Source organism: Furipterus horrens, unplaced genomic scaffold, assembly GCF_987537825.1.
Source record: "Furipterus horrens unplaced genomic scaffold, mFurHor1.1.pri manual_scaffold_1, whole genome shotgun sequence".
Classification (NCBI taxonomy): domain Eukaryota; kingdom Metazoa; phylum Chordata; class Mammalia; order Chiroptera; family Furipteridae; genus Furipterus; species Furipterus horrens.
Genome location: NW_028327171.1, coordinates 131,857,550 through 131,877,156, shown reverse-complemented (window position 1 = coordinate 131,877,156; position 19,607 = coordinate 131,857,550). Strand labels below are relative to the sequence as shown.

The following is a 19,607-nucleotide window of genomic DNA, read 5'->3' as shown; positions in this document are numbered from 1 at the left end:
CCTGAGTTAAGCAAGTCTACGTGTCCTCAAAACAAAAATTAAACCCTGAAAAACATGGAGAAGCTATGGACCCATCACGCATGAGTTTAAAAACCGAGGGGTGTGCCGCCCTCGGCAGAGTGGGCAAACCCAGTTTGGATGTGAAGGGAAGAAAGCTTGCAGAAGGGATGTGGTGGTGATGGTGGGGGGACTTGGATTCCAGTAAACCATTGCTGTGTGGTTAGGAGGAAAAGGCCCACGGAGGAGGTGACAGTGATGCTGCATGGGACTGAGTTCTCAGAGTGAAAACAAGGCCGTCGTGTGTGGGAGTCCAAGAGCGACTCAGCACTGATGTCTCGCAGGACGTTTGCTTCAGCTAAAGCTTCAGACAATGCTTCAGGAGGAGAAAGAATATAACTGAACGCCCTGTCACAAATTCACAGGGGCTCAGGCATTATGACTCCTGGGCCACAGGCCACTGTCCCAGAGACAAGGCAAGCTCACAGCCCATGCCCACGACGAGGAATCCTCAGTGCCCGCAGGTGAGAAGCACGGCGCTGGGCGCAGCGGACCCATTGACGAAGGAAGATATCACCGCACCCACGGGTGCTGGCTGCCTGGGGATGAAGGTGGATATGCAGACAGGTAATGATGCCCCCATATGCTCCCCTGAGAACCAGGATTGCCACTGTGCTGTTGGCATCTCCTTCCTTCTGCCACCAGCCCGAAATCAGGGGCATTTGTCATGAAACATTGTCCCACTGTGGATCATCTACCGGGAAGAGTGTGCGCCACACGGGAGTACAGACGGAGCCGAATTCTTGCTGCGGGGAGTTGCTGTGGTGGCAGCTGGCCGCGCTGGGGCTGCTTATGTGCCACAAATCCTGGGCCAGGTGCTTTCCTCTCGTGACAGAGCAACTGGCCCCTCAGGGCATCTAGGACTCAGCACGTCCTGCCAATGTCACTTGCTGAATCTCACCCCACTGCCACCACCGTAGGTCAGAGCCACTGCCATCCCTTGTGGGGTTCACTGTAGTTCCTAGTGTGTCAGCTGCTAGTCTCACTCCTCTGTTCCTCTGCCGAAGACCTTTTGGAGCCTCTGCACTTTCACTCAACAAGGTCCAAACTCCTCAACAGGCGGGTGAGGCTCTTGACCTGTGTTGCTTCTGCAGCAGCCTCGCTCCTCACTCTCCTCACCCCACGCTCTGGCCGCACTGACGCAGAGTCTGGGGCCTCTGCGGTTAAGCCCCTTGGCCTGGAATGCCCTGTCCGACTCCTCGCCCCAGGCCTTCGCTTCACAAAAGTTCACTCAGCCTTGAAGTGTAGCTTCTTCCATGGAGGGGAAAAGGGATCAAAAGGAAACAGTTCCTTCGAGGCGGTGGTGGACTTCGAAGTCACCCTTCTCATTACGGGGCCATTTGGGTAGTCATCGCTCTGAAGGCTGGCCGGTAGATGTGTCCTCAAGTTTCAGTGCAGTCTGTATCCAACAGCTGATCATTCACTCGCCCCCACTGAGCCGCTTAGTACAGTTCACTTAACCCCCTCTGGACCCTGCACCATGCATCATGCTGGGCACTTTAAACCTGCAGGAGGTTTAATTCTTGTCCTCATTTTGGTAGAGGAAGAGGTTGGGTACCAGCCCCGTGTCTTCTGGCAGGTAAAGAAGGCTGGGATTTGAAACTGCTCTCTCTGGAGCTAGGCCTATGCTTTTCACATCAGGCTCCAGGGCCCATCACCCATCAGGTGGGGGGTGGCGAGTGAATGATGGTTTTATGGGTTGAATTGTAACTCCACGCCCTTTCAAAAAAGAAAGCTATGTTGAAGTCCTATCCCCAGTTCCTCTGAATGTGATCTTGTTTGGAAATAAGATAATTGCAGGTGTGATCAGTTCAGATGAGGTCATACTGAAACAGGGTGGCTGGTGCCATAAGAGCATGAGACAGAGACAAGAGAGACGGCCATGTGATCACAGAGGTAGGGACTGAAATGCTGCTGATGCAGCTGCAGTCCAAGGAATGCCCTAAGCTGCCAACAACTACCAGCAGCTAGAAGAGGCAAGGAAGGGTCCTCTCTACATGTTTTGGGGGGAGGATGGCCGTGCCAGCACCTTGCTTCCAGATTGTAGCCTCCAGAACTGAGACAATAAATTTCTGCCAATGTAAGCCCGTTTGTGACACTTTGTTCCAGCAGCCACAGGAAACCAATACAATAGCTAATCCTTTTTTTCTCTCCTGGGAAATACCTTTTATCACAAGCCTACGTACTACAGATGGTCAGCTCACCAGCTTTGAACCCAACCAGCAGCCCGTCCAGCATGGGCCTGCGCAGCCTGCAAACATCCTCCTCACCAGCCACTGGCCCCCATTTCTGTGGCAAAGATAAAGACAAACCTGCAAACTTAAAACAAAACCTGAATATCTATTGTGGTTTTTGCCTGGAAGAAAAATCCAGTTTTTTTCCCAGTCTGATAGGGAAAGAAATATAACTTGCTAAGAGACACTGCTTCAGCTGTAAATCTAGGGGAGGGGTGCCTCTGAGCTGGCGCCCGCTCTACCGCCCCCTGAGGCCTCGCATTGCGGGGCTGGCCTGGCGGACAGACAGCAGGAGTGCCTCCTCAGAGACAGTGTCTGGCCTGTGTGCCTGTCCTCTCCCAGTAGGGGCCAAGTCGAAGCCTTCTGGTCAGTTCCTTCCTTGGTTGATAAGTTCAGCCCAGGAAAGCTCCCTGCAGTAGGTGCGACTGTTGGGGGTTGGGGGAGGGCGGATGGTCTGTCAGATGCCCCAAGTTGCCAGGGAAAGATTGCTGGCAAAGACGTTGCGCTACTATGAACTAGCTTTATTTTGTATTTCAAGAACTCACCAAGCCCATTTTGTAGAGCTAGAGAAATGCTGGCAGCTGTCCTCTGGCTGTCAGGAGCTGATGTTCTGAAATGTCCTGGTTTCATGGTGCCCTATGGTCAAAAGGAAGAGTTTGGAAGATTCAAACACAACAGTGGGGCCTCTTTTACCACCAAGAGGCATTCATTCATTCATGAATCCATCCATCCAGCATTTGTTGGGTGCCAAGCCCTCTCCGTTACCCTGCCTGCCTAGAAGGAGCTGGCAGCAAGAGAGGGCAGGGACCAGGGTTACCTTTGGCTTTAAAACTACTAGACAATGGCTTCATGCTTTTGCCCTTTCAACATCTTGCCCTCCAGTTCCCAGAAAGGAACAGTACGCAGCAACCAAGCCTTCTGGCTTGGGGTAGAAGTACAATATTAAGCGCACTCACAGATGCCGGGAGTACCAATACACCCTCTAAGGTACTTCCGTTCTTTCCCAGTAGGAATTTCATTACCTCTGAATGCATTTGTTACTCTGCATGCACAGGTATGCAAGAGCCCATTCCTCAGTCCTCTTCTCACTTGACATTTTCACAGCATTTGACAGAAATGATCAGCTCCCAACTTCTTCAACTATTTTTTTTTCTCGGCTCCTAGATATCGGAGTTCTGTTTTTCCCTTCTACCTCAGTGGCTCCTCTGGCAATCCTCTTCTTGCTTCCACTCCCGCCTCTGCAGTGCATTCTCCACACAGCCGTCAGTCAAGATTTTTAAAAGTCCCCTATGTAATCTGGTTTCTGCCCATCTGTCCAACTCCCTTTCCTTCACATGCTTTCCTTCGCTAACCAACCACACTGGTCCTTTTTTTTTCCTGTGCCTCCAAATCAAGCTGACTCCCACCTGGGGGCTTTGCATTTGTTAGCCCCTGTCCAGAATCATCTCCCAGACACTCATAAAGCAGCGCCCCTTACTTCATTTAAGTCTCTGCTCAAATGTCTAAATAATTTTAGACTCTGTGTCCTTTACTGTAATCTCCATGATGTTTTATTTTTATTTTTTATTTTTTAAATTTGATTTGAGAGAGGGAGGAAGGGAGAGAGAGAAACATCAGTTTCTTGTTCTACTTATTCATGCGTTCATTGGTTCATTCTTGTATGTGCCCTGCAGGGGATCAAACCCACAATCTTCGTGTATTGAGATGATGCTCCAACCAACTGCGCTACCCAGCCAGGGCCTCTCCATGAATCTTTTTATCTCTGCTGTTCACTGCTGTATCCTCATTGCCCAGAACAGTACCTGGCACATAGTTGGCACTCTAAATAAACATTTGCTGGACTAGTGAATGGAAAATAAATATGAATGTTTATTGAAATTTTAAAAATTCCAGCCTAAAGAAAAATCTGAATAATCATGGTGGTATAACATAGGTGTTTGCAGGGGTGGGGTGGGGGTGGGGGGAGTGAGGACATTTCGTGTTGGTTCCATGAGCATTTGCCAGGCTCTTTGTAGCACATCACAAAGCATAAAAGATGAAGAAAAATAAAATCAGACAATATAATTGCTACTTTCCAATTTAGTACAAGACCTAGGACTTGTATGTGCTGCCCTAGACTCTCCATTCGTCCTGCTATATTATGACTTAAACCCACCATGTCATACCCTTGCTTAAACTCTTCCATGACTCACCATGGCCCAGAGATAAAGCCCAACCTTCTTGCTGTGGCTCACACAGAACTTCTTGATTTCACCTCAGTTTACCTTACCATCTGCATTTCCTGCTTCATTCTACTCTGGGTTCCACTCTAGCTGAATTGAAATGCTGGTTATTCTCCAAAGACACATTTTCTTTTGTTTCTGAATTCTGGCCCATTCTGTTTCCTCTACTTGTAATACTCCTTCTATCCCCTCCTGTTATCAATTAACTTTTTCTGCATAATAACCCTGCCCCCCCTTTATTCCTTCAGCAGGTGCTTTGCATGTCTCAGGGTTCCAGCAGGAAGAGAAGGTAAGCCCCAATGTGTAAGTACTTTCAGTCAAGTCGCTGCCTGTTATCACACTTGCTAATCATACTCCACTGATGGGAGCAAGGCATGGCTAAGTCCAGATTGAAGGAGTGGAGAAATAAATTTCACTTCATGGGAACAGGGGTTAAATCACAATAAATTAGGGGCAAACATATAAGGATGGGGGAATTATTGTAGTTCTTCTTTACAAGCAATGTACTATACTCTCCCACCTCTTTGTCAGCTCCTACTTATATTCTGGTCTGAATTTAGCAATCACCTGTAGAAAGATTCTCCTGATCTCTAAAGACTGAGTGAAAAACCTCTCCCATACACCTTATGTTTGCTCTTATTGCATGTAGTACTCTCTATACAAATAAATGAAGGAATCAACTTATACATTACATATGGGACTGCCATTCATGCAGCTGGTCAATCGTACCCATTTAACGGCAATGTGACATCAGTCTTCCCAACCTGATGGGAAGGTCACTTAAGAGGAGGGAGTGAGTCTTGATTTCCATTTTATTTTTATTGCCTAGTATAGTACCTGACTTGAAGTAGGTTCTTAAAAATACCTGTGAAATAAACACGTAACTATAAGGTAAGTAAAATGGAGTGCTTTCCATTTAAAAAAGATGCAAAGAGTATTCTTGAGATACCTGCAAGACCCAACAGGCTGTAGATATTTAGGAAGATCTGAGATAGCATAAAACTAACTGAAATAAGAATAAAACACTAGAGGGAAGAAAAGAAAAGTAGCCAGAGAAAGCAGCACTTCTCCTTTTTATTAGATTCACAATGCCTTTGTAAAGTCCAACCTCTCTTCGTAACATGTTTCTTGGTTACACGTCCTCTTTGGGGAGCAAACTCAGGACTTGCTGCGTCTGTGTGGGGCCCCAGCAATTAAGTCCAGTGTCTCGGGGAACAGCGCGGTGACAGCCAGAAGGCAACCAGCCAGGCACCCCCCTACATACACACACACTTTTTTTGTTTGTTTTTTGTTTTTTACAAAAATATAACGGGTCTACATAAATCTATTAATTCCTTAAAGTTTCTTAGCAAGGTCTATGCTTCAGTAACCATTTTTTAAAACTTTGGATTAAAGTGGAGATTTTAGTCCTAAAAATAGATTTAAGATCACTGAGCAAAGGCCATATAGCAACACAGACTTAATAAATCCTGATCATCAGATAACTACAAGTATGTTGCTGTTATCTTTATGCTCAGTGCTACTACATATCCCCATCAATTATTTTCATTTTAACTAAAATATAGAAGTAAAATAGTTCACTGAAATAATCTTCTATTCATTACATTAGCACATATACTAAATTAAGCTAAGTTCATGATAACCCATGTCCCAAGGCTATATTTTTAGCGTGTGTTCATCTCTACTTCATTAAGTACAGTACCCAGCCAGCAATGCCACAAAAGGAATGCATGCTGTACAGCAAGAGAAGGAAACCACACAGTGCAGGCTGGTATCTTTTTGGCACCCAAAACAGAACAAGAGAAGCAAACCTTACAAAATAGATATCTAACTGATTTGCAGTGACATTTAATACAGTTTTATCAGAGAACACATTTAGGTCACACTTACATGGAAAAACACAGAAACTCTAGGCTTTTTCCTAGAATATTCAAAATGCTCATGAAAAGTTAATTAGTACAATAAAGATGACTATCGGGTGATTGAATAAACAGAATATCATTTAATATTTAAAAAATATAGATTCTGGGAATATAATCTACCCTTAAAATATCCAGAAATCTGAGTTAACAGATACCCTATTTTACATACTTGATACTAATAAAATAAGTGTTTACACAGACTATAAATGCAAGGCAATAGCCAAAGAGATAGTCACAGAAAAAAATAAATGAACACAATCTTGCCAGAGTAAGTACAGAGAGATCCTGCTTTGTTTTGGTCCCTAACCTCACCCCAAACAACAGCCATCACTTTGGGGAAGCAGTCTTTCATCAGCTCAAGCCATTACCTCTGATCCCACAGGCTACAACACAGCCCAAGCTTGGCAACAGAAAGTCTTTCAGATGCTGGCATGATGCTTGATCATTCACCTAGACAGGCCCTTTTCGTGGCCTCTGGGGTTCTGACCGGCACAACCGCCTTCGCACAGAAGGGGTCAGCACTGTCTCTAAAGCCACGCATGAAGTAGCTCTAGAAGAATTAGAAGAAGGAGGTATCTGATGAGAAGGCCCCGGCCAGTCTGAAATCCTCTTTGGTGAGAACACTGTACATGCGCTGAGGCAGAGCTCGGGAGTAGGGGGCGGGGCGGGGCACAGTGGTGCGCAGAATGAGCTCCCGGCCAGCAGGGGTTGGGAAGTCTGACGCTGAGTTCTGCCTCCTCTCTTCTGGGGAGCCCATTCTCTTCTGTTCCTCCTCCAGCGGAGCCATGGCTGCAACCTTGAATAGAATCAAATGCTAAATTCAAGATCAAGTCGATGCTTAACTTAGATAATTATGAAGGACGCATGAACAAACATGATAAATACATTAAAATGTTCTACATTATTCAGTAATGCTGTCAAGTATGGCATGATCACTCAAAAACACAACACAGAAAATACAAGAAGCTTGAAACGCTGCATGAGGAGCCTGAGAATACAATAAATTGATGAGAGAGACAGAAGGGATAATGACTGCCAAGCAATCTATTTTGAAAAGGGGGTCCATATTCAGACCTCTGATAAAGAGGGAAAATGTGCTGGTTTCTATCTGTTTTTTCTAGCAATGACCCAAGACCAAGTCTGATGTCCTCAATCCAGTAAGCAGCTGGTTCTCTCCAGAGTCGAGAAAGACGGTTTTTATCCCAGTTTCCAATTCTTTTTAAGGTTCAATGGATGAATTAAAACTGGGGACATTGGTTTTGTTTGCTGGGCAGCTAATGTGAGGTAGTAGTGAGGCCTATAGAATGTAGCAATGGCCACAAAAGAGAAGATCTCAATATCAAAGAATCTATTTTTTCATTAAAATTGCATAAATATATATTCAATTAGTCTGGTCACTATACTTGTTTCATTTCTCTGATCCCTGTATTTCTCTCAGAATACCACTGATTGGGAAAAATAATTCTTTTGGCAATGGAAATATGAAATTACGTTATGCAAACATCAGCAAGAAAGGTATGTCAAATCCAAACAATTAAAGAGGTGGTTAGTCTTAATGACCTTAAGAAGTTAGAGGAAAGGGAAGGAACAAGGAACTAGGAGAGACAAAGGCTAATTTGTTACCTCATCAGAAGATTCAGTCAGCTTGAGAAAGGGTGAAAAAAGAAACAGTGATGAAAGGGAAACAAGCAAGATGGTTCTAAAAAGAGCTAGACAAGAACTTTTCAAGGTTATTTCAGAAAGCATCACTATATTAAGGAACATGACTATCAAAAGAATTATCAAGACAAACATACACCACATACAATATACTTAGTTACCAAATCGAGCAGACATACCCACTACTCATGCATCTGATGGCTCAAGAGGTAGCGTACAGTGTCATTTAAAGCGGGAAATTATTTAACAAAAGGTAGCTCTTTTACTGAAAAACTAAGATGCTTAAAAAATAAAGTGCTCATGGCTGGAAAAATAGATAATCCAATAGATTTAAGAACAGGTGTCTCAGAGTTATTCAATTTAGCAAGACTGAAGCAAAATTCAATTAGTGGTTTATCTGCTGAATGCCACTTAAATATATATATACCACTGAAACATGTAACACAGGGTTAATTAAAATTTATTATTAAAAAAAAGGTCTAAATATGTAAAATTACTATATGCTTATATTAGTAAAATTGATATACAGTGTCAGTTATGAATAGAAAAGTTACATGAATAAACTTGAATAGTTTACATTAGCAAGACATTTAAGGGCTAGGTTTAAAAAAGTACCAACCAAGTGCTTATTATATGGATTAGTCTGCCAATTCCCTAAAAACATTCACCACAAGGTATAAAAGTGTGAACTCTTGAAATTACATAACGTGGGATGAATGTACAGTTTCAGACTGGCTATACGATGAGGCCACTGAAAAGATGATACACTCCTATATTTATTGATGTAGAAAGATAATTATATTGAGTGGAAAACAAAAATAACAAAGTAAATTATATAATATAATCTTCTTTTTCTTTCCCTCACCTGAGGACTTTTTTTTTCCATTCCTTTCAGGGAGAGAGGAAGGGAGAGAGAGAAACATCGATGGGAGAGAGAAGCAATGATTGGTTGCCTCTCAGATGTGCCTGGACTGGAAATCAAACCCACAACCTTTAGGTTACTGGATGACATGCTCCATGGAACTTAGCTATACTGGCCAGTGCTACAATTCTATTTTTGCAGAATATACATATATCTGTATACACATGTTAAATGCTGACAGTGATTATCAGTGGATAGTGAGATTGTGATATAATTTTTAATGGGATCATTTTTTTTCATAATAATTTTCTGTATTGCCCAAATTTTTACAATGAGTCTTTACTTTCAGTCTTGGGGAGAGAAAAAGGCTATTTTCATTTTGGGGAAAATTATTTTGCTTAACTATTCAAAGCAAGTAATACTCTCAGCAGTAAATAAACACTTTAGGTATAAAATCCTCTTAACACATGGATTTTAAAAACTGAAGAAAGGGAAAAGAGTTTTTGAAATATGAGGAAAATTCATATCAGTGATAACAAGGAAATGTGCTTAAAAGCTTCTGGTGAGTAAGCTGGCAAAGATATTAAAGGGTGTGAAAATAAATTTGGTTCTTGGTTTCATGCCAGAGACAAAAACAAAATGCCTGTAAATCAAAATAATTATCCAATGCCTTCTAGAACTCTAATTCATAATGAAGGAAAATACTTATTTTTTAACTTGAAATTTTTCAATTTAAAGAGCTACCCCCATAAATAATCTCAGGTTTTAGTTCTTCCTAAAAATTCAAATCAGTATATCTGGCTATGATTTTGGTATGTTAAACAGATGTACTCCAGACCAACTCAAAGGAGATTATTAAGTTTTTACTCCATGTGTAAACCTATTAAGTCTTTTTCTTATTTGATTCTGAGACTTACACCTTCAAAACTGGGTCATTCTAGTGTCATCACAGTGTCAGGTGAGGGGCGCCCTGTATTTAGTACACTCTGTAATATGACTCTTGAACATTAATGAGCCCTGGCAGGAGGTCATCTGTGGGATGCCAGCACCTCATCACCAGCAAACAGGAACAGTACAGAGAGTACAAAGTATAACTAGTATTGTATCATCTTCATAAAAATCCAAATTTTAATAGCTTTAGAATGTCAGGAGATACTATATAATTTTTTAACCTTTACTTTCATTAGTAGAATTATTTTTCAAATTAGGCTTTCTTTCCATGTTGAAGCCTGAGTTACTATGGTCTTAAAAATCTGAAATCTTGTTCTTCCTTCCTAGGAAACCTCTTAAGCTGGATCTTTTCATCTGGTGTACATGAGTTTAAATGGTAAAACTGAACTGTATTCTAATTTGAAGGTAGTAAACATGGTTTTTTCTACAGCGCAGCACTGGCTGTTGTTAACTGAGACCCTATCAGATTCTGCAACAATGGATTTCTAATCCTTCTAATTTCTGAATTTTAGGTCCTAAAATACACTTATCATTTTACTTAAACATGTAAGAAAGCAAGTGGATTTGAAAAACTCAGAAGTCACTGTTTCTTCAATGTTCAAACTCAATGCCCAGACTTACACTCAGCTAGTTGCTGTACAAGCAGCCATATGAAGGGATCAAAATGGCATCCTACCAAGCAGAGGTCTGGAGAAACAATGTCGCAGTCAATAAGGAATCTCACGTACCTTCTGTGCATTCACAAACAGCTTGTGAATGATTCTGCCAGCATGTCCCCTTCCTGCACCAACCACTAACACTTCCGGCTGCTCCAGGAGGCAGCTCACAAACCTAGGGCAGAAAGAAGAGAAGGCAAGCTGCTCAGTTCACATGACGTCAATCTTCCCAGATTAATTCTGTGGGCGAACCCTCAAATTGATACTGGCTAAACTACCATGGCTGGAGTGGAGATTTTATAGCAGGATGAATTGATATTTGGAATTAAAATCCACTCAAATGACAATCTCATTGTCTTTCAACTGTTTTCATTAAAGTTGTGAAAAGCCCATCTCTGTCAAAGCGTTAGAAAGAAATATTCACTAAAAGATAAAAAAAACTTTTTTTGGGATAATGAAAACCAAGTTTCATCTACACAGCAAAGCAATGATCCATATTTCTTACTTTTGTTCTTTTGAGGTGAATCAGCACATATATGTGTGCATACATGCACATGCACACCACATATATGTTTTGCTGGGCAAAGTCTTAATTATAAATTGTGCCATTTTGTACTGGAAATAGTGTACTTCCAACTCTATCACAGATAATGTATAGTGAAGCTAACAGAGCCAGACACAGTCACCAAGCATGTGCCCCCTGCTCACTAATTCATACTGCTATTTTAGAAATGATTCACTTGACAGAGCTTATTCTTCTCACTTAAAAGGAAGGCATTTTAAGGATCAAACAAGGCTAGAAGAAAATTTCACTCAACAAAAGATATAAAATTCAAACAAAAACTTATTAAAAACTATAGCAAATGCCTTGTCATATACTATTAATTATCAACAACAATGCCATTCCTTGTGGAAAGGCTAATGAAAATGTTAACATTATAACAAATGCAAGGTACTGAAGTAGCTAATTTGGAAATACTTTATCACATATTTAAACAATACTGCCCTTTCAAAGAGCAAAAACTGATGGGTTCACATTGAAAGGCTCCCTTGGAAATGGTGCTGCCTCAGTAGGAGGAAAAGACTGACCCAGTCATTTGCCTCATCCTGGAGAGGTCACCTGCTCATTTTCAAACATACTTGCAAGGTGCATGGTAAATGCACCTTTGATATCTATCATCAATCTTTTAAAAAATTAAATGAATATTGAGCAGAAATAGAGTTGCAGAACACCTCATATTGTGATTAAGGAACAGTGAGAGTTGAAAGCAAAGCTCTGGGGCACTTCAAGTACCAAAGAGCAAACAGCTTTTCCTCAAGAAGTTGCAGGCACCACACTTTCAAGAGCAAACAAGGACACTGCTAGAGAGAGACCCGATAGACTTGTTTCTGATAGTGGGAGGAAGAGAGACACCTAGCAAATACAGTAGAGGTAAATTCCTATGATAATTAAGTACTTCTCTGTCTCTAGCCAATACTTGTTACAAACAATATAGGAGTATCATAAAAATCTCAACGTTTCATTAAAATTTTCTAGAGAGTGGTGGCTTTTCCTACTGTAGATGAAAATGAGTTAGTCAAATAGCAATTACCTTTCAAGATCTTCCTTTTCCTCCTCTTGTTCACATTTCTCAGTTCCAAACTTGGCTTTCAGTGAGCGGGCTCTGGCAATTAGGGCTTCCACACTAGTAATTTGATGGATGATTTCCTAACAATAGAAAAGGAAAAGTTATACATTGGAAAACAACAACAAAAAAGCAAGGCCTTTTAAAAATGTATCTTGAAAGTCATTATTGCCAACTGGGGGGAACGCAGGGCAAGATCATCAAACTTACTTCTAATTTCTTGTCTTCTGGATTCGGAAAGTGCAAAATTTTACTAGAATGGGATATTATCTGCTTTATAATCTTCTTAACTGAAGAAATGTTTTCCAGATTTTCTATTTTTAAAAAGATCAAAGTCATCATTAAATAAGTTAGACAAAAGACACTTTCATTTTAAAAATGAACTAATTACTAGTCAAGTAAGACATTTACCTTCTTCCTTTACCTTGAGTACAGCTGCATGAATTACACAAGGTAACAGGTGCCGAGCAAGGTCTGCAGGTTTCTGCACTGCCAGATAGTGCAGCACCTGCAGGAGGCACAGAGTTAGATAAATGATCAATGCAATCGTCAAAGAATAAAGCAGCATTTATGAAAGCAAAAAACCCTCTGGACTAGTGATTTTCAACCTTTTTCATTTCATGGTACATACAAACTAATTACTAAATTCTGTGACACACCAAAATATATATTTTTTGCCAATCCGACAAAAAAATAGGTATAATTTTGATTCATTCACACCAGACGACTATTGTGTTAGCTGTTATCATTTTTTAACACAATCTAATGGAAAAAAGGTCAGTGGCCCTGACTAAATAGTCAGGTATTGCATGTTTTAAAAATTCTTGCAGCACACCAGTTGAAAATTGCTGCTCTGGACCATTGAACTCACATCTCTTACAAGAGTAGAGAGCTCTCTTCCCTTAGTACCTACCTCTACTCATCCAGGTAAGTAGCTACTACTCCCAAAGATAAGAATAATATTACTGAAAACTACTAAGTATTTCTCTCTCTAATAAAGGTGAAATGCTCACATTCCCGGCCCCTGCACCGCTTCCATATGCAATGAAAGCAAATTAGAAAAATACAAAGAAAACAAAAACCATTGGTAAATTATACTACCTAGGGATAGAAACTGTTAACAGTGGAGCATTTGCATTCCAGGATTTTTCAAGATGTCAAATATACATAATTTATTAAATGAATTAAAATAAAGTATGTAAAATACTGCTTTGTGACCTGTTTTTCTCATTTAACATTTCTAAACATTTCTAGTGACCCTCCACTAATTTTTTGGTTTGATTGTTAGTTGATTTTTCCAAAATAAAAATTGTTTTATTTTTCTGATTTCAAAAATACAGAGTTTTAATCATGCAGATTGACTCTTGTTTCTACTGGGGATGGAGAGAGGCCAGGTGGCAGATTACCTTACTGGTGCTTGACATGAAAATTAAAGACTGGTTGATTAAGATTATGTTTCTAGGAGAGGTTGATACTGCAATTAAAAATTAAAATACAAACCAATTAAACCTTCGTTTGGTATCATTGGTTTTCTTTTTTTCTTTTAACAGAAGTGATGCAATTTTGGACCCATGGTTTTCTCTTTAACAAATACATATACATATAATTTTTCTTCAGGACAATTTGAGAACAACTTGCATACATCATGTCCTTTTATTCTCATATATTTCAGTGTGTATTTCCTAAAATTAGGAATTTTAAATGTAAATTTAACACTGATCAAATACTTTTTAAAAAGCAATATAAAACTACTGCCCACTGTTTACCGGTATTTACAATAAAGTAAACAATATATGAGGTCTGTCTAGAAAAAGTCCAGCCATTGTCAATATAAGAACAGTTTCTGTGACATCAATGTAACCTGGCAGCCAAGCAGAGTAGACTGGAATGTGCATGTATGAACAATGACAACTTCACTGTACTAGTCAGTGGGGGCAGTAGATGCTGTGGAGTGAGTATGTGTATGGTGTGGCCATTGCATTCAAAAGGACTGAGTGAGTAGAGCAATGAATCTGCATCACCCCCCACAAATAAACAAAAAGCCCACAGTGATCCTTAGGCATATATGACTTAAAACACAAATTCTGACTGAGTAATGCTAATGAAGATTTCCCCCAACATTTAAAAAAGCTGTTCTCTAATGCAGAGGAAAGAATATGCCATGCTATCAAATGTTCTTTTCTGATAAAGGAAGCAACTACAGAAAGCTTTTGTTCCAAAGTAACCAGTGCTATACATGCAACCTCCTACCACTCCATTACCACTTCAAAACAAACATATCGAACTTGATTTTATTAGAATGGAGTTATTTCTTCATGCAAATAAATAAAAAAAACAAGACCCATATTTTTTATATATATACATATATATATATATGGCAATGCAACCAATTATTGGGCTTCATCTTCTGGACAAGAATGCCAAGTTAGTCTCTTTCCAAAAAAAGCAATTACAATTTGAGGACCCTTCCTATTTGCCTCTTTTGCCAGCACCAAATCTGCCTCATCTGAATCTTTCCATTTCACGAGAAACATTAATTCTCCACTGCTGTCTGTGGCACCAATAATTCATTGAGGATCAAGACCTCTGGCAAAGCCTTTTGGTTCATCAGCAGCATCTCTTTTCTTCTTTGATTTGCTATCATCAGATTCACTGCCAGAGATAGATTTTCCTTTTGTACCATCTTTTTCTTTACCAGCCTTTTGAGAATTAAGAAATGCTTCAATTAACTCTAGATAATTTAAATTTTCTTCAGGTTCCCAAGCATTGTCAGCATCTGTTAATCCCTTCCACTTCAGGATATACTCCACCTTCCCATTCACTTTGTGTCGGTCCAATACTTTTTCCATTACAAATTCTTCAGGCTTTGCCTCTTCAACTTTTTTTGCTCTTTCCCATTTTTTGCAATGTAGCTTTAATGGAGGCCAATTTTTACTGCAGACTGACTGCAGGGTCTCTCCAGCCCTGTAGGTCTTCAGCCACATCTGAGGGGGAGGGGGAGGGAGCAGGGGGCAGGGCTGCAAGGGGGGGGGGTATTGGCACCACCTCAAATACTTTTTTTTTTTTTAATGTATTTTTAGAGAGAGGGGAAGGGAGGGAGAAAAACACTGATATGAGAGAACATCTATCTGTTGCACATGCCAGCCAGGGACTAAACCTGCAACCTAGACATGTGCCCTAACCAGAATCAACTGGTGACTTCTCGCTTTTTATGAGGATGCCCAACCAACTGAGCCTCAATGGCCAGGGTTGATCAAATAATTTTAATTTAACCTGCTATCCTTATTATAATTTTGTGAACTGACTAGTGTCTTTTATAACCTTTTCCCACCACCATGCAGGATCCACTTAAAGGATCATGTGCTGCCCTCAGCTGTCCATACCTCTTTAATCTTCATGAATCTGGAACTGTTTTCTAGTCTGTATTTTATAACATGGATATTTTGAGTATAGCCTCTCTTGCTGCCCAACCCCGCTTTTTGGGTAACAAAATCCCATACTTTATTTTTTCTTAGTTTTAAAAAAGATATAATTTACTTATCATAGAATTCACCACTTTAAAATGGGGTTTCAGTGTTTTTTAGCCTAATTACAAGGTTATGAAACCATCACCATTATCTAATTCCAGAACACTTTTTTCACCTCAAAAAGAAAGCCAGCCCTGGATGGTGTGGCTCAGTGGATTGAGCACTGGCCTGCGAAACAAAGGGTGGCTGGTTCGATTCCCAGTCAGGGCACATGCCTGGGTTGTGTACCAGCTCCCCAGTTGGGGGCACACAAAAGGCAACCACACATTGATGTGTCTCTCCCTCTCTTCCCTGCTCTAAAAATAAATAAATAAAATCTTAAAAGAAAAAAAGAAAAGCCAGAACCCAAACCCAAGAGTACTCCCCAATTTCTCCCTCTTCTTGGCCCCTGGCAACTACTAAACTAACTTTATAACTCATGTATTAACCTATTTTGGATATTTCATATAAATGGAATTATACAATATGTGGTCTTTTCTTTCTGGTTTCTTTCACTTAGAATGTTTTCAAGGTTTATCCACATTGTAGCATGTATTGGAACTCCATTCATTTTTATGACTAATATTCCATTGTGTGGATATACCCTTGTTTTGCTTATCCATTCATTATCTGATAGACATTTTGATTGATTCCACTTTTTAGCTATTATGAATAATTCTGTCAATATTTGTATAATCAATTTCCTGAGTTTTATCTAATGTTCCAGGATCCCATCAAGAGTAGCATATTACATTTAGTATGCTTCTAGGCTCGTCTTGGATATGAGTTTCTGAGAACTGGCTTTTTTTTTAATTGACCTTGACAGTTTCGAGGAATCTAGTTGGGTATATTATAAAAAGTCCCTCAACTGGGATTTATTAAATGCTTTTCTTAAAATTAAACTGGAGTTATATATTTTTGAGAGAAAGACCAGAGGGGTGTCATTTTCATCACATCATATCAAGAGTCTGTATCATCAATATGATTTATACCTGTTGTTAACCTTGTTCACCTGGTGAAGGCAGTGTTTGTCAGGTTTCTATACTGTAAAATCAGTTATTTATTTCCCCACTCTGCACACGGTATTCTTTGGAAGGAAGTTACAATTATGGTGAGAGTTATGCTCCACTTCCCTGAAGGCAGAGTAGATTTGGAGTTCTGCATGGGAGATTTGTTTCTTCTCTCCAGTATATTTAATCATTTATTTATATAATTATATACTCAATGATGTCCGATATTACTTCATTTTGTTGTTCAAATTGTTTCAGTGTTGGCCATTAAAAAATCTTTCAGTTGGCTCCCGTGTCCTTTAAATATACTCCCACAATTGTGTGGGTGTTTATGTGTTTTAGCTCTTTTCAAAACAGAATATTAATTTGGGGTTTATTTGTTTCCTCATTAGTTACAGGTTATACACTCTTGGATCAAACAGTATCTGTAAGTGATGTTTGATCCTTCAGAGACTCACATCTCACTGCAGACAACCTCCATCTTCCCCTTACTGGTGATATAGTTTTGATCATCTAGTCAAGATACTGTTCCATTTCTCCACTATATAGTTATTATTTCTTTGCAATTCAGAAGTAATCTGTACACTTTAAACCATGCAAATATGATGTTCTTCACCTGATTTACACCTAGACCCCATTTCCTTGTACAATCAAAGGTAAACAAGTTTATGGCAGGAAACCCCTGTGGGGATCACAGAAGTTAACAGCAACAAGGACTTGCTAAAACCATATCAATTCAAGATAGAGGAAAAATTGACCAAAGACAGACCCCAAAGCTCATTATATGTCATAATGAAAACTGACACCACAAGCAGAAGGGGGAGTCAGAATTTGGCCACACAAAGCTTAGAAACAAGCCCCCCCTCCTTGGAAACACATAAAATCCCAAGAACTGACTGACCACGTGTGCAACTTACTACCAGGCTGGCTGCATCCTTTTGATGCATACTTTAGCTTCTTTCACAGTGGCGCCTGCACCCTGACCTCTGTCTCCACCTGAATAAAATTTGCTTTCATTCTCACACTGACTTGTCCTTGGAATCTTTCCTACACCGTCAAGAGCCTGACACACAGAAGTTCCCTCCAGGATGGTGCTGGAGTGGGACCAGCCTCCGGGGTGGAACAGGTTAGGTGACAATACAGCAAGATTAATTTATCTCAGCTTGCTTTCAGTTTTAGGTTATTTCTCCTCTTTCCAATCCTGTTGATTAAACATTTGAATATGTAGGTCATTAACATTTTTTCAGAAGTTAAAAATATACAGAAAGTATACTCTTTTCTAAGTGTTACTCCTTCCCATATTCCTTCTAGTCTACCTTTCCCTCCCCCTTCCAACCACTTATTAACTAATTTCAGTGTTTCCTAATTTATCCTTACTGAGTTCCTTTTTGTAAAGATAGGTGGATATGTTTCCTTAATTCTCCTTATTTTTTACACAAAATGAAGAATACATATTCTTTTGCATTGCACAGTACTCAATTATGTTGATGAATCATAGTTTACTCATAAAAGCTTCCAAATTTGGGCAAAGAGATAGGTTGTAGTATTTTTAAAAAATATTTTACTTACTTATTTCTAGAGAGAGGGGAAAGGAGGGAGAAACATCAACTGGTTGCCTCTTGCATGGAGGCTGAGCATCCTACCCAGGGATGTGCCCTGACCCAGAAACAAACCAGGGAACCTTTTGGTTTGTGGGACAATGGCCAACCTATGGAGCCATACCAGCCAGGGAAGTTTCTAGTATTTTGTAATTACAAGCAATGCAGCAATGAACAACTTAATTTATCTTTATTTTTGTAGTGCTGAAAATATTAGGGTAAATCTCTGGAAGTGGGATTGCGTCTAGGTTAAAGGGTCAAGACACATGTAAATCTTATTAGTGTCAAATTCTCCTCCAAAAAGGTGGGGTGCAGGTGGAGTGTACCACCTTGCCTCTCACCAGCAATGAATGTATGGGAAAACCTGCTGCCTCAAGCCTCACCAAATATTTATCAGGCTTTTCAATTTTTGCCAATTTGATGTGTAAGAAATGGTTATCTTAGTAAGTTTTAATTTATATTGGCCCTTTATCTGTAATACACATATTTCTCCCAGTTTACAAGTATTTTTCAGTTTATCGTATCTTTTGACTTTTTCTTTGGCCGTGCAAAAGATTTTATTTTTACACAGTCAAGGTTAATCAACTATATTTTTAACTGCATCTGGGTTTTGAGTCCTAATTTAAAAGCGTTTCTCTATATGCAAGCTATAGGGGAATTCATCCATGTTTTCTTCTAGTACTTCCATGGTTTCATCTTCAATCCATTCTTGTGTACAGTATGAGAGGTGGATTTAGTTTTATCTTTTGCCAAATGGCTTTTCAGCTATTCCAAGACTATTTATTAGACAGGCCAGCTATACTACAGTGATTTTTGATACCATCTTCATCACATACTTGATTTCCACATGTATTTTATGGACTTTGTATTCTGTTTCACTGAGCTATTTATGGGCCATTATAACATTATTTAAATAGGTTTTGTACTACTATGCTTTAATATCTGGTTGGGTTCATTGCTTTCTTCCAATACCCCCTCCCCCATAGTTCTTTCTTTTCAATCTATTCTCAGCTTTTCTTGCATGCTCATTTTAAATTACAATTAGCCCATTTAAAGAGCACAATTAAATAGTTTTAGGTATGTTCACCGAGTTGTACAACCAAAACCACAACCAATTTTAGAACAGTTCCATTACCCCCAAAGAAACACATTAACACTCAGCTCTTGAAACCCCTGAGTCCTAAGCCTGCATGTTTATTTTTCCATATGAACTTCAGTATGAATTTGGCTGCATAATAATGTCTTTTGGTATTTTATTGGGATTTCACTAAATTTATAAATTAATTTAGGAAGAACTGAGCTTAA

General features: G+C 39.8%; 1 protein-coding gene and 1 pseudogene across 5 annotated transcripts in view; both read right to left on the bottom strand.

Moving 5' to 3' along the window:
- Positions 1 to 5,559: 5,559 nt before the first annotated feature.
- RAB3GAP1 (RAB3 GTPase activating protein catalytic subunit 1) overlaps positions 5,560 to 19,607 on the bottom strand; it is a 124,646-nt gene continuing 110,598 nt past the window's right edge. For 4 of the 5 annotated variants that reach the window (XM_090279467.1, XM_090279479.1, XM_090279485.1 and 1 more), the window contains 6 exons: positions 12,600 to 12,696; positions 12,399 to 12,502; positions 12,156 to 12,271; positions 10,636 to 10,738; positions 8,059 to 8,079; positions 5,560 to 7,231 (listed from right to left, as the gene is read on the bottom strand). In XM_090279467.1, the coding sequence (XP_090135593.1) occupies positions 6,995 to 7,231; positions 8,059 to 8,079; positions 10,636 to 10,738; positions 12,156 to 12,271; positions 12,399 to 12,502; positions 12,600 to 12,696 (678 nt within the window). In that variant the 3' untranslated portion in view covers positions 5,560 to 6,994. The remainder of the gene's footprint in view (positions 7,232 to 8,058; positions 8,080 to 10,635; positions 10,739 to 12,155; positions 12,272 to 12,398; positions 12,503 to 12,599; positions 12,697 to 19,607) is intronic. The other variant, XM_090279472.1, reaches the window with a different exon arrangement.
- Positions 14,579 to 15,110, bottom strand: LOC150021930 (chromobox protein homolog 3 pseudogene; annotated as a pseudogene).